Source organism: Harpia harpyja, chromosome 1 (genome assembly GCF_026419915.1).
Source record: "Harpia harpyja isolate bHarHar1 chromosome 1, bHarHar1 primary haplotype, whole genome shotgun sequence".
Lineage (NCBI taxonomy): Eukaryota > Metazoa > Chordata > Aves > Accipitriformes > Accipitridae > Harpia > Harpia harpyja.
In genome coordinates, this window is record NC_068940.1 from 30,405,810 (window position 1) to 30,420,215 (window position 14,406).

General features: G+C 62.8%; 1 protein-coding gene across 6 annotated transcripts; it reads left to right on the plus strand.

The window, feature by feature from the left end:
- The first annotated feature begins 524 nt into the window (after positions 1 to 524).
- SNPH (syntaphilin) lies at positions 525 to 13,350 on the plus strand. Of its 6 annotated transcripts, none has more exons than XM_052784180.1 (5): positions 525 to 581; positions 8,366 to 8,443; positions 9,322 to 9,423; positions 10,990 to 11,139; positions 11,897 to 13,350. In XM_052784180.1, exons 2-5 carry the CDS (start codon positions 8,400 to 8,402, stop codon positions 13,026 to 13,028), a joined length of 1,428 nt encoding a protein of 475 aa, XP_052640140.1. In that variant the 5' UTR covers positions 525 to 581; positions 8,366 to 8,399; the 3' UTR covers positions 13,029 to 13,350. The 6 variants fall into 6 exon arrangements, with proteins under 6 accessions (XP_052640140.1, XP_052640148.1, XP_052640123.1 ...); XM_052784163.1 differs by having other exon boundaries at positions 543 to 581; positions 9,223 to 9,423; XM_052784157.1 differs by lacking the exon at positions 525 to 581 and adding an exon at positions 936 to 1,309 and having other exon boundaries at positions 9,223 to 9,423.
- The last annotated feature ends 1,056 nt before the right edge of the window (positions 13,351 to 14,406 follow it).

The following is a 14,406-nucleotide window of genomic DNA, read 5'->3' on the forward strand; positions in this document are numbered from 1 at the left end:
CTCCTCCTCCGGGGTTACGTGGGGAGAGGAACCGAGCGCGACCCGGCTCCGGCCGCAGGGAGCACCCGGCCCGCGGGGCTCCGCCGCCGGGGAGGGACCTCAAAAACCGGCTTTTTTTTTTTTTTTTGGGGGGGTGGGGAGGGCGGAGCGCTGCGCCCCGGCAAAAAGGAGTTGCCATAGAAACGGGGGGGAAACCCGGCGGGGGGGGGGGGCCACCCGCGCCGCCGTCGCTTTAAGAGCGCGGAGGAGGGAGGTAAATTACGCAGCTGCAAGGCTCATCCCTCCCTCCCTGCCTCCATCCCTCCATCCCTCCCTCCCTCCCTCCCTCCATCCCTCCCTCCATCCCTCCGCTCCCCGGCCGCCCCGCCGCACCCATGGAGGCCGGCGCAGGTGATGGAGACGGGGGAGGGCGTGGGGCGTGGGGGGGGGGGGTGGGGGCGTGGGGGGGGGGATGTGGGGGAACGCCCCGCACCGCCGCCGTTCACCCTCCGCTCTCTCCCTTCCCCGCCAGGTCGCTGAGCCCCCCCCCCCCCGCCCCATCCCGGCTCCCCCCCCCCGGACATCGGCGGGGCTCCGCGCAGGTGAGCGGGGCGTGGGGGGGTGGGGGGGGGACCCCGCGGCCGCCGTGACTCATCCCTTTCTGGCTGCAGACTCGGGGGGGGGGGACGGGGACGGACCCGCAGCACGGGGCTGCCAGCGTTGCTCTGCATCGGGGGGGTGGTGGGGTGGTGGTGGGGGGGGTCCCCGGGGCAGAGGGTGCTTGGGGCGGGTCACGGATCGGGCCCACAGCACACCTGCATTGCATCTACCGGACCCCCCCCCGGCATGCACCGGACACACGTCACACCAGCCAGACCCTCAGCGCACACACTGGACCTGCATTGCATGCACCGGACCCATGTCACACTCACCAGACCCACATCTCACGTACCAGACCCGCATCGCCCCGCATTACACACATCGAACCTGCACCACAAGCACCGGACCCGTATCGCGTCCACTGGACCCGCATGGCACGCCTCGGGCATACATCACGCTCGCCAGACCTGCAGAGCACTCGCCGGACCCTCCCTGCACGCACCAGGCCCGCATCACATGCACCAGACCCTCCCTGCATGCACCAGACCCACATCTGCTCTGTACGGCATCCAGACGTGTCTCCCGGCACCATGGGGCGTTGCAGGAGCCGGAGCCGCTCTGCAATTGAGATTTTATTATTTAATGGCTTAATGCTCCATCTCCGAAGGGATACAGAAAATACATGAGCTGATTGATGAGCCGGGTGCTCCTTTTCTCTCCTCCCCGCAAGGTCAGCACTGCCTGGTTGTCGCACAGAAACCCGCTGCTGTGCGTTTGTTGTGCTTATAAAATACCGGCGTTCCCACCCTCCCTAGGCAATGGGTGCGTGGCGCCGTGACCTTGTGCAAGAAGGTGCAAATCCTGGTTTCCAGGGCTGCAGGGGTCCCCGCTTGGGGGGGGGTCAGGAGGGAGCAATGCCTGGGCTTGCACCTTGGTAAGCGTCGCAGCGGGCTGAGACGGGAGATTTGGTGTGTTGTTAAAGTAGGCCGTTCCAGCGGTGCGGAGACCCAGGGCTAATCTGCCGTGACCACCGTTTTTCCCAGCCCTCGTTCAAGGTGGATGGTGGTGAGGGGAGACCCGCTTCCACCGCACCAAGACCGCGCGGGGGTGTGGAGGGGAGGGGATAGCTGTTGCGCTGGAAGGTGGATTTCTCTTCCATGTTTTTTGCCTGCGTATCCCAAAGGAGTGGGCTCTTCTTTCTGCTTACCGGTCCTCAGCTCGGCTCCCAGCAGAGCACCAGCACAGGGTGGGCGGTGGGGCGTAACCTCACGAGCATCCCCAACCTGCCAACCCTCCCGGCCTTGGGTAAAACCGTAGGGTCTGCATCCTGGGTATCCTGCTCCTACTCTCATGGCAACTGCTGCTGGTACAGTGTTTGTCACTGAGCTCTTTTCCCTTTTCCCTTTGCCTCCAGAGGCCTCAGGAAGAGACCAGCCTGTTCCCTCTGGTCAGGCACCTTATTTTTAGCTAATGAGGGCCAGGAATTTTCACCTCCCCATTTGGCGCTGCCGCCAGGTCAACTGGAAAAGTGATGAGCTGCATAACCTGATCTTTTCAAATGGTCTCTATTTTCCTGTAATCTCTGGGTGTCAACTCAGCATTTTATAACAAACAAGAGAATAAAAGGAGTTGCTCCTGTGTTTCATTATGTGATACAACAACTCTTAGCAAAATTGATTTTTCTGGGGGTGTTGCATAAACACCCTGTGCATTTTGTCCCTGCTCTTGCCCTGAGCGCTCTGCTCTGGCGTGAACTGGAGCATCTCCCTCTGTCTGGGACCCAGATGAAGCTCTATCTGCTTTGGGATGAGCCCGTCTCTGCTGGAGCAGGGAGCAGAGTTTCCCAGCCCCTGGAGGTATCACTGCTCCCGTGAAAACTCCCAAGCAGGAGCAAAACAGCCCGTCTCCCAAAAAATCCCCCGTGGCAGAAGCAGGAGTGCAGACATGGTCACCACTGTGCACCAGGCAGCCGGTGTTGAGCCAGGCAGCTGAGATGGTGCCCATGGTGCCCACCACGCTGACCCCCTCCTTTGCCAGACTTCTGCCGGCCTCGGCCCCCGGCTGCCGGATCCTGCTCCTTCCCACCACCACCCAACTGCATCCCAGTCGCTTTTCAAACACAAACTGATCCTGGCATTGCCGCTGTTTTGGGGATGCAGCACTCTGTCCCAAATCAGGTTGTTTTTTTCACCATGTTCAGCACTTTGCTTATTTTTAGTGTGAAGGAAAAGCAAAGCCTGTGTTGGAAAGGCAGGGAGTTCTCCTTGGGAGACCTTTCTGTTCCACAGAAAAATGGAAGCTGTGATTTTTCCTCCCCCTGTTGCTCTCTGCTTTTAATCTTGTTAGTACTGGAAGGCTGAAAATATGGGGAGGGACCCATAAGGAAGGCACCCACCAGCGTGTGCCGGGCACGGTTCTTCTCCTAAGGTTTCTGCAGAATTGGTAAAGCTGCTCTTAGATGCTTGGGCTTGGTGCCACCATTGCAAAACACTCCTAATGCAGGATGCATCAAGGAAAACAAGGGAATCCGGCAGCGGGCAGGGTGATGGGAACCCCGACAAAAGAAGCAGTGAGCGAGAAATCTGGCAAAATGCAGCGGCTGCTGGGCCCGGGCGGCTGCGTGCCGAGGGCTGGGGCTGGGGCTGCCAAACAGGCCCACCTGCTCTTGCACCTTCTCTGTGTGTTCCCCGTGGGGACGGGACGAGCCGGTGGGGCAGCTCGGGCCGGCGCAGCAGCCGGTTCCTCGTGAACCCTGCAGAAGTCGAGCAAAGAGAGATGCCTCGGAAGTGAGAGCCTGCAGTGGCGAAACCCCTGGAGGAATGGACTGAGGAATCATCGGAGGCTTCACCGAGCCGATGGCGAGGGTCTCTCCAGGGGTCCCGTGCCCCCGTTTCCCATGCAGGAAGCTTCTAGGAGGAGCGATACCTGCCAAGCCCTGTCTGTCCATCGCTGGCACGGCCAGGGGATCCAGCATGGAGTGGGGAAGAGGCGGCATTCAAGCCAAAGAGGGATCTCTGCGGGGCAGCAATCCCCAAATGATGGCTGAGCCACAATTCTTGGGGAAATCCTCCCCTGAGACGCCGGGCTGAGCCCCAGGGTGCTCTGCTGGCACCCTGTCACCGTTCTGCCACCCGTCTGGCTTTGCATGGCCATCGCGGTGCGGTCTGTGGGTCAGCAGTGCCCCAGATCCCCTCTGCGGCCGGCGGGAGCTGGGAACCCACCGAAGGATGCAGCTCAGGAGTACCTGGAGCCCCGTGGTGTCACCCACCCCAGAACAGTGGCAGCGTGGGGGGCTTTTGGCCCCGGGGGACGTGCAGAGGTGGGGAACCGGCTGAGCAACCTGTGCTGGCAGGGACGGGGCACATGCTGTGCCTGGGGGTGCTGGACACCATTACTGGTGCAGCGGGGATCAGCGGCTGCCTGAACCCTGCCTGGGGCCGAGCCCTGCCTGGGGCTGAGCACTGCTGACCGCAGCAGGCACGGAAAGTGCTCGGAGCAGTTACGGCACAATGTGCCGGTGAGGGGGGTCACCCGCTCCTGGGGGCGAGAGGCTCTCATGCCCGGCTGTCCTCCATCCCACCCCGCGTGAGGTGTCAGCTTTTCGTGCTGTAACTCCAGCTGTTTCCTTATCAAGGACCATTGCTTTTATTTAGTGTGAATTCCCCAGGCTAATTCTGTTGCACAGAATAAGCACTATTTTGTGCTGTTGTTTTTAAAAGAGCTGCCTTTCTGTTCCACTATGAGCCGGGCAATTGGCAGGGAGTTTGGCTGTCGGTGGCTCTAGGAGAAAGCGTTAGACATTGCGAAGGGCAGCATTCATCCTGCCCATCCCCTGAGCTGTGTTTTGGGGTGGTTTGCAAGATGCTGAAACACAAAATAGGTGGTTTGCAGCATGAGCTCTGGGTCTGGTGTAAGTTGGACCGTCAGACCCTGGCCCATACCAGCATCCCCAAGGAACGAGAGCGGCCACAGAGGTGCTGTGCTGAGCAGAGTCCTGCCAGTGCCTGCGGCACGGGGACAAGCCAGCACTCCCCAAATCGCCCTAACCTCGCCCCGGTGTCCATGCGCTGGCGGTGGCTGTTAAAAATCTCTGTGTAATTGCAAGCCCGGGCTGCGCTACGGAGCTGGGACTGCGTGTCCCAGCGGGGTAATGGTGCGGAGATGAACTTTTGGGGCGTGGGGATCAGCATTTGCAGTTTGTGTGGCTGGGCTCAGCACCCGTTTCTGATACCAGGTTATTACTGCTCGGGGTCTCTCCGGGGCCTGTGCTGCAGACACATTCTCTCTTCTGGGGCACAAGCTGTTTTTGTCAGCTCTGTGAGGATCAACCCACAAGCAAAGGATTCTACTACATTTATTCCGTGTCCTGCAAGACGTTCCCCATGTTCATCATTCTGCAAAGACGAAAATAAGGTGGAGGAAATCTGTTCCCCGCGCTGGCTCTCAGCTGGACATCTCACGTGAGACCTGGCTTTATCTCATCCACCCTTTGCATGACTTGGGCTTTGCAGACCCAGAGTCGCTGGCAGTGGCACGTTGTCCTCCGGCCCTGCAAATTTCCTCTCCCACTGCTGAGGCTCCCAATATTCGTTTTTGGGGGTTTGTCCCTGTGCGGAGCGGGAGCTGCCTTCCCCATGCAGGGCTGGCCATGGGCGGCTCTGCTGGCCCCGTCCCCGATGCTTCTGACATGGAGAGATGAGCCTGCCTGCCCTCTGCCCTGGCTTGGGTTGCTTTCCACCCCCATGTTTTTATGGGATTTCTTCTTTTCTGCTTGCCCTTGCAGATTTGCTCTGACTCCTGCCACAAACTCCATCTATATTAGATGGATTTTAGATTTTAGTGACCTTCTCTTGGTTACTCCCCTGTGTTTCCTGGCCCTCATGGCTGCCATCATCTTCCTTGCTGGAGAGCATGCAGCGCGCTCAGGGACACAGTTATTCATCTTTTAATGCTTTTCATTTCCTCTCAGTATGTTTTTCCCAATGCCTAATCAATGAGCAGCCACAGCAGCGAGATGGAGCCCCCAGAAGTGCCAGGCGTTGCGGGGAGGTGGGGTCCGGGCTGACGTGGGTCCCACGGGAGGGCAGGGGCAGCCCCTCTGCGGGAATGGACCCCTCTGCAAATCACTGGAAAAGCAGAGGTCTTCACTGCTTCTCCCTTTCTTGCATTTCAGATGTGATAAGATAATCTTGGATTTTCTCACGCGTTCATGGCAAGGCTCTCTTTGCACTAGAGCTGCTCATCCTGCTCCATGCCGTAGTGGTAATTCTGAGTGCAGACAAGTAATTCCCTCTGCCTTTAGAGGCAAAGTAGCCACGTACCAGGTGAGAAAGTGTGTTTTCAGCTTTGGTGCTAAGTCTGCCCAACCTGCCTGTCCTTGGCAGCCTGTTGGCACGGTGAGGCTTTTGGGGAGACTGAAATGGCCTGTTGATTCTGTGGGAATAAAGACACTGACAATTTATTACCAGTGATTAAATTCAAGCCTGCTGGTTCAAGCCGCCCTGGGGCAGCTTGGCGAGGCAGAGCCGGTACCCCGGCCGGGAGAGGATGCGCAGCCCATCATGTCTGTGAGACGGGGACCTGGGGAGGGTGCAGGACAGTGTTCCCCCCCCTTCCCCTGGGATTTCAATGCCTAATGGCAGACCTCAGCCAGGCTCCCTGCAGCAGGAGCTCGGGGCTGCTTTGAGTTTCTCACCCCCTAAACCTGCCGGCACCGCGAGAGGCATCGAGCCTCGGCGTGGGTGCCGGGCGAGTCTGCAGCAGTGGGAGGAGGAGGAGAAGGAACTGAGCTCACCAGGCGTGAGGCCGAATCCAGGCTTCCCCACAGAGCCGTTCCTGGCTCTGGGTGCTGGGGCAGGAGCCTGGGGTGCAGTGTGGGGTGCTGGCAGGAGCAGTACCAGCCCGTGTGCTGGACACAGGCGTGCCATCTGCGGTGCTGGCACTTGCCTGGTGCTGCATGTTAATGGAGAGGAGAGGGAGCCCTGAGCAGAGCGGTTTGGCGTGCGGGTAACTGCTGTCAACGGGGAAGAGCGGGAGGCGGTGGCGATGCCGGGTACCGCTGGGCTGTGTCAGGCCAGGACACGGAGCTTGGGGCTGCGAGAGGGCGAGGAGTTAGCCCCTGAGGCCGCAAATCTCCCCAAAAGCCCTGCCCGAGAGCTGCTGGGGGGGTCACCCTGCAGCATGGAAAGGGAGGGACGGAGCTGAACCTGCTGCCCAGCTCTGCGGGGCCCTGCAGCCGGCGCCTGGGCTGTGCCGCAGCCCCGCATGGTGCTGCCGGAGGATGCTCATGCCGGCGTCTGGGCCACGCTCGGCTCTCCCACTGGATGCTGATTCACGCTGCTGCATTAGCAAAGCCCGCAGCCGCCCGGCCGCGCGTGCTGTTGACTCGGGAGCAGTTATCTGGCAGGGCAGAGCATTGCCTCCCCCTGCTCAGGTCCTTCCCAGCGTGTCCATCCCAGAGGGAAGCAGTAGGACCCCCAAATCCTGGTCACCGTGTCCTGGGGGTACTGGCACCCCTCCCTCCACAGCTCTGGCCTCTTTGGTGCCGTGGTTTGGGGATCAGGGAGCGGTGTATCCTGGGCAGAGGAGAAGCCTGGGCTGGCTGTTGTGGGCTTTGAGTATTAGGCAAGAGGTAGCCTGGAAAAAACAGCCCTGGGGTGGCAAATGCAAAAGGCTGCATCGGGGTGAGCTGGCCGTGCTCCCTCCTCCTCTCCTGCCTCCCTGTCTCGTCCCGCTCCTCGCGCTCCCCTGGACTGTGGCCGAGCAGCACTTGGCATTTGCAGTCGCCCATCGATTATCAGCTGGCCGATCCCATCGCTTGGGTTGCTCTGGGCTGGAGCTGCCAAAATCTGGGACAAATACCCACATTGTGAATGGGCTTGGGGATAGCGGGGGGGCCCACACGGTGCCCCTGGCCTGGCTGTCGCTGGCAGCCCGTGAGCATGGTGGGGCATTGCAGCGGTCCCATGGGATGCTCGGCGGGATGGACATGCTGAGTGGATGCTTTCCATATCTCTGCTCCGCTGCAGCAGTTCACATCCCTGTGTGTGCCCGAGGTGCTGCCTCCTTGAGCAGCTCCTGATGATTGCTACAAGCCTCTGGATCTGGCCTATTTATTTACAGGAAAATGGGCTCTGTGTTTCTCAAGGGATTAGCTGTTGCTGCCGCATCATGCAGGGATCTGTGCTTCCTTACCTGATTTCACTGGTGAACGGGCGATTCTGACTTAATTAAGAAAAAGCAGGCGCCCAGCCCGCTGTGGGGACAGCTGCCTGCCTGGGCAGAAACTCAGCGAGGTCCAGGGCTGGTGTCAGAGCCCTTGTCCCATCTCTGCCCCAAGAAATGCCACCACCGCAGGGACCCTGTGTCCCTGGAGCAGACCTCCCTTCCCCGGCAGGGATGGGGACCTGGGGTCAGGGGAAAGCTTGTCCCGTGTCTGAAAACTGGTGGGAAAGGGGCTTTAGACCATGGGCAGGTACTTGCTATGCTTCTGTTTTGCCTTATAAATTAAGAAAGCCCTCACCCTGCGCCCGCAGCGTGCCCCGTCTGGGCAGGACCCTGGGCATGCAGGATCCTGGTGTTCCTGGGCTGTGGGAAGCAGGCAAGGAGCACAGCCCAGATGTGCAGGGGATGCAGTCCACATCTGTCCCTGTACAGGTGGCCCTGGGGACTAAACTGGTGCCCTGGTGCAGGGGCTCACCCCTGTGCCGGCACTTTGCATCATTCCCATCCCACTGGGGCCATTTCCCTGCCTTCACCTCCTCTCTCTGTTGCGTTTAACCTGCAGTTCACCAGCGCCCAGGACCTGCAGCACTGCAGCAATGTCTCTGCCGGGGAGCAGACGCTCGTCCACCGGATCGCGCAGGTGAATATGCTTCGGCCTCTGGCCCCTGGGACCCGGCACCGGCGGCTGCCCAGCACTTCTCCTGGCTGGCAGCAGGGAGGGAACCATCCCCACCTACACCACGAGCTGCCACTTTGCAGCACGATCCCCCAGCCCGGCTTTCGGGGGTTGCATGTTGCTGCCCGCCGCACAGCACTTTCCCGTCCGTGCATGCAGCCCCCCCGAGTGCTGCACCCCCCCCGTCCCTCTCTGTCCGTCTCTGCCACAGCCGGGACCGACCCCTCTGTCCATCCAGGCAAAGGCAGGCAGTGGCGGAGGGCCCCAGCCAGTGGCACAGGGGCACTGGGGTTGGGGTGGTGAAGCTGAGAGGTGTGTTAGCCCTTGAAAAGCCTCTCCTTGAGCTGCAGTGATAAAGAGCAAGAGGGAAAAAAGAGAGAAAAAAAAGCATTTATTCCCCTCCAAATGTCTCCATGACCTGGGCTGCCGTTATTTAGGTACCGGCTGCCACCAGCAGCATGAGCAGAGAGAAAAGGCAGATCTGCCCATGTGTAGGGCTGACCTGGCAGCAGGCAGCGGAGTGGCTCGAGCTCTGCCAGAGCCACCGTCCCCGAGGGCTCCCAAGGGGCTCCTGGTCCTCGGGGTGCAGGGATGCCATGCTGGGAGGGTGGGGGGAGTGGGTGGGCAGCCCCCCCCACACCCCCAGCCCTGCCTTTGTGCCCGTCGCCATGTCCGTGCCATTTTGATCCCTGCTGTTTGTTTTGTCCTTTTGTCTTGTGTGTTCTCGGTGTGGTGGTTGGCAGTCGTGGGGTTTATGGACGGAGTGGCTTTGCCTCCTTCTTTAAGTCTTCAGCGCCCTCAGCCACTCGGCCTGAGACACAGCCTCTTCTCCCTGCCTCCAGGCGCCCCTCGCCCCCCGGGAGGGACACCTACGGCACCTCCTCGCTGAGCAGCAGCAGCAATTCTGGCTCCTGCAAGGGCAGCGACAGCAGCCCCACCCCAAGGTAACCCATCACCCGTGGCCCCAGGGCGGCTGCCGGGTGCCCCCCTGGGCAGAAGGGAGCAGCACCTGTGATACTGGTGCCGGTGCCCGGCGGGGACAGGAGCGCAGGGGCCGGTGGAGCGAGGCTGTGTGCTTGACGGCTGGGGAAGCCGGAGCCAGCGGAGCCGCTGGTGTTGTCTCACAAAGATTCCCCCCACCATCCTCCTCCAAACCTCTCCGCCACCGTTGTCATGTCTTCTCCCTCCCTGTCCCCCCTGCCTGCCAGCCCGGCACCCCGTCCCCTTCCCTCCGTCCTGCCGTGGCTGTGGCTTGCACGCTGCACGCGTCCTTCCCGCTGCCCCTGCACCCTGAGGAGCACCCCGGGTCCTTCAGGACCAAAGGCATGGCGGACAAGAGCTTTGTTTCCATCCCTTCGTGCTGCCCGGCGAAGGTCCGGCGAGAGCCGGCGGCAGCCTGGCTTCTCAGCGGGGAGCTCCCGGTGCGCTCGGGGCATAAATAGCCGGGCACCGAGCTGCAGGACGGGCACCGACCCCAGCCCTGCAGGCACAGCAGCTTGTGCCAGTGTTTTGGGCTGCTGGTGCGCTGCTCCAGGGAGCGAGACTCATTCCCAGGCTGGGCTGCTCCCACCCGTCCCCAACCGCCTTCCAGCTCCCAGAGGTGGCATCAAATCTGGGAGGGCCGGAGGGGCTCGAGGGTAACCTGGCGATCAGAGCCCGTGTATGCCGCAGCAAGGAGCGGTGGCCGTCCTGCTGCCACGGGGCGTTGCAAGGCCACGGTCCTGCCTGGCTGCTCCTAACGCGATGCTTACGTCTCTGGCCGAAGGCTGCTGGGCTGCCTGCTGCCATGCATGGGGATTTTGGGCTGCCCTGCTGCCATGCACAGAGAGTACCCGCCACCCTGCTGCGATGGATGGAGGGTTTTGGGCCACCCTGCTGCAATGCAGGAGTGTCTCGTGCTGCGTGCCTCGCAGCCCTGTCCCTGGCCAGCCCCTGCTCTCCACGCTGCCCTGGGCTTTGGGCCAGAGACATCACCTCATCCGCCCCGGTGGCGGCGTGAGGAGGGTCCGGACATGCTGCTGGCCCAGCCTGGAGCAAATGCTGGATGCCCCGGCTTGCTCTCCACGGGCTCTCCACAGCTGCCAGCTCCAAGACCTGCTCCATCCCAAACCCTCCCATTACCCATCTTCCGTCTCCATCTCTTCTGGGGCTGATCCCACCCTGGGGTCTCCATCTGCATCTGTCATTCCCTGGAAAGCTCGCTCTGGGCACATGGAGACCTCGGCACCCGCCTGCTCCTGGCTCTGCTCATGCACCCGCCGCCCCGGCGAAACCCGCAGCTCTGCAGAGGGCTCAGCACCAGCGGGGTCGGGAGCTGTGCCCACCCTCCCGCCGTTGGCACAGCACCCTGAGACACCCACCCTGCCTCTCCCGCCCGCGGGGCTCCTTTGGGATGCGTGACAGGGCTGCACCCCCCCGCACCCCGAGAGCAAGCATCTCCCTTGGGGCCCCTCCACTGAGCCCGTGCCGGCGCCGGCACCGGCGGGCGGGTGACGCCTGTGTCCCCGCAGGCGCTCGGCCAAGTACAACCTCTGCAGCGACAACCATGGGATAAAGCCGCCGACGCCGGAACAGTACCTGACGCCCCTGCAGCAGAAGGAGGTCTGCATCAGGCACCTGAAAGCTCGCCTGAAGGACACGCAGGAGCGGCTGCAGGACAGGTGAGCACGGGAGAAGTGGGCACAGACCCCCCCTGGCACGGGAGTTGCCGGGAAGGGTCCCGGCACTAGCCATTGCCACCTGCGGCAGCAGGTCCTGTATGGGACTGGTCCTTCTGGGGTCTCTCGGTTCCTAGCCCTGCATCTTGTCCTTGGGCTCATGCCCAGGCACGGGGTTCACAGCTTTGCAGCGGCATTGCAGGCATGTGGGCATCTGGCATTGCTGCCCGTCCAACCAGGGAGCCGCCGATTCGGGGACCGCGGAGCCCATATATCCCACCTGCGGTGGTTGCGCTCTCCCCTGCACCCCCGGTTTAAGCCTCTGCCACGCTTTTTCTGAATTTCAGCGTCAGAGGGTGGCTAATCCCCATCTGCTCCTCTCGGGCTTAGGCACGTCCTCGCCGGCATGCCAGCTGCCACGCGCCCACCCGGGGCACCTGCCTGTCCCCACGCAGCCCTGGGCTCTGCATCCTCCTCCGGGAGAGCATCGCTCCCGAGGGTCCCCAAGCATCACTCCCTAGGGTCCCCGAGCATCGCTCCCGAGGGTCCCCAAGCATCACTCCCTAGGGTCCCCAAGCATCGCTCCTGAGGGTCCCTGAGCATCGCTCCCGAGGGTCCCCGAGCCACCGGATCCATCCCTGGGTCCCAGCCGCGAGTGTTACTGGGTGATCTGTCTCCAACTCCATGCCGGGCACGTGAAGACGGGTCTGGCCCCACAGCCCCCTCAGCGCCACGGCGGTGCCCTCCCCGTCTCTCGCAGGGACGCCGAGATCGAGGACCTGAAGACGCAGCTGTCGCGGATGCAGGAGGACTGGATCGAGGAGGAGTGCCATCGCGTGGAGGCCCAGCTGGCGCTGAAGGAAGCCCGCAAGGAGATCAAGCAGCTGAAGCAGGTCATTGACACGGTGAAGAACAACCTGCTGGAGAAGGACAAGGGGCTCCAGAAGTATTTCGTGGACATCAACATCCAGAACAAGAAGCTGGAGACGCTGCTGCACAGCATGGAGGTGGCGCAGAACGGGGCGCTGAAGGAGGAGGGGGCCGGCGAGTCGGCCGGGGGGTCCCCGGCCCGATCCCTCACCCGCAGCTCCACCTACACCAAGCTGAGCGACCAGGGGGCCGGAGACCGCAACGTGGGGGGCTCGCAGACCATCTCGCTGGACGAGGGGGCCGACAGCGGCTTTGCGGGGGCGGAGGATGCTCCCGGCCACACGGACCCGCTGGAGGTGGGGGGCGAGCCCGGCGGCCGCCTGCCCCCCAGTTCCACCTACGAGAAGCTGCTGGGGCTGCGGGGCGGCGTGGAGGCTGGGGTGCAGGCCAGCTGCATGCAGGAGCGGGCCATCCAGACGGACTTCGTGCCCTGCCAGCCCGACCTGGACACCATCCTGGAGAAGGTGATGAAGTCCCAGGCTTGCAGCTTAGGCAGCCCCACGTCAGCCTGGGTCTCCGAAATGGAAGACGTGATGCCTGGCCCCGAGCTCTCCAACCCCGCTGGGACCATGGACCTGCCGGCAGCCGAGCCCGCCGCCGCCGTGCCGGGTGCCGGGGCCGAGGGGGGTACCCCCTGCAACCCGGCGGTGCGGCAGCCCCCCGGCGCCAGCCCCTCCGTGGCCATCGCCTGCGTGGCGGAGGAGGAGATGACGGAGGTGACCGGCTGCGAGGCCGCCCCTTCCAAGAGCTACTGGAGCCGCCATTTCATCGTGGATCTGTTGGCGGTGGTGGTGCCAGCGGTACCCACGGTGGCCTGGCTGTGCCGCTCGCAGCGCCGGCAGGGCCAGCCCATCTACAACATCAGCTCGCTGCTGCGGGGCTGCTGCACCGTGGCCCTCCACTCCATCCGCAGGATGGGCTGTCGCCCCGTCGCCAACCCCGGGGGCAGCGCCCAGCCCTGACCCCCCCGCACCCCGACACCCCACGCCCGCCCCCACGGACCCGACCACTGATTGTAAAGCCCCCTGCCATGTCCCCGCTCTCCCCGGGGTCCTTCATTGGCTCTGGCTCGTTATGCAGCCCTGGGGGGGGTGGGAAAGGGCCGGGGGGGTTCTGTGGGTGCATTGGGGTGTGCTGGCCCCCCCCCCCCCCAGCTCCTTTGTCCTGGAGGAGGGAAAGGACCGTTGCTGGAAGAGAGGTGCCAAGCGGCGATGCCCACATGTGGCACCGAGCATCGTGCTGCAGCTCCCTGCCCGACGGACACCACGGTGCCTCCAGCTGCAGGGGGGGGTGGGGGTGGGGGTGGGGTGGGTATGGGGCTGCGAGGAGCCGCACAACAGCAGAGCGAGCCGGGGGGGCCACAGCGGGGACACACCCCCCCACCAGGTGCATTTCATGCTTCAGGTACGGGTTGCACCGCAACAGCAAAGTCTGGCTGCGGGCAGGAGGATGGCAGGAACCCGCCTGGACACAGGGACCAGTTCTGGACTGGTTCGGGAGGCAGTGGGAGCCTGTGGGGCACCTTCACCCCAGCCTGCTGACCCGCTTCGGTGTCCGTCCTCCTCCCTCCGGCGGGACGGTGCCCTGGCCGGGCTCCCTTCAACCGCCCATTGCTTGGGAGATGCCTCCCCGCACTGGGATGGAACCGGACTGCGGCTCCCGTGCTGCCGAGCGAGGCCGAGCAGCCCCGGGGGAAGATTCGGTCCCTCCCTCCCTTTGCTTTGCACTATATTCACTTTTTTTTTTTGGTACAGACTGAAGCCCGGTTGTTGGGGGGACCAAGGTGGCGGTGAGCTGGCGGGGGGAAACCCCCAGCCCTGGCTCTGGCTGCCACGGAGCGGGACCGGGGGCTCTCGTGGTTTTGGCAGAGGTGATGCTGGCGATGCCGGTGATCCCACCCTGTGCCGGAGCTCGGGGATGCCTTTGCTGGGAGGCAGCAAGGGGGTGCAGGCAGGGCTGTGCAGGCAGAGCTGAGCATCTTTGCCTGCCCTGGCCCCCCAGCCGAATCCCTGCTTTGCTGGTGGCCTCCGGAAAAGAAGAAGAAAAAAAAAAAAAAAAAAGCCTTTTTTTTTTTTGAAAAGCAAAGACAGCAAGGATTGCTCAGCGGGGGCTGGCGAGACGCGAGACTTGGGGCTCCCCTGGGCACGTGGCGCTCCCACCCCCACGAATGTGTGTGGCTTCTTCGTGACTTGAATTAACCGTGTTTCCCCATCCTACCCCGCTCCACCACCCATGGGTGCCACCGGCCGGGTGCCCTGGGAGCCAGCGATGCTCCACATGCCGGCATCCACCGGTCCCCGTAGGGGCTCACACCGCATCCCACACGGCCTGCGCTTCCCC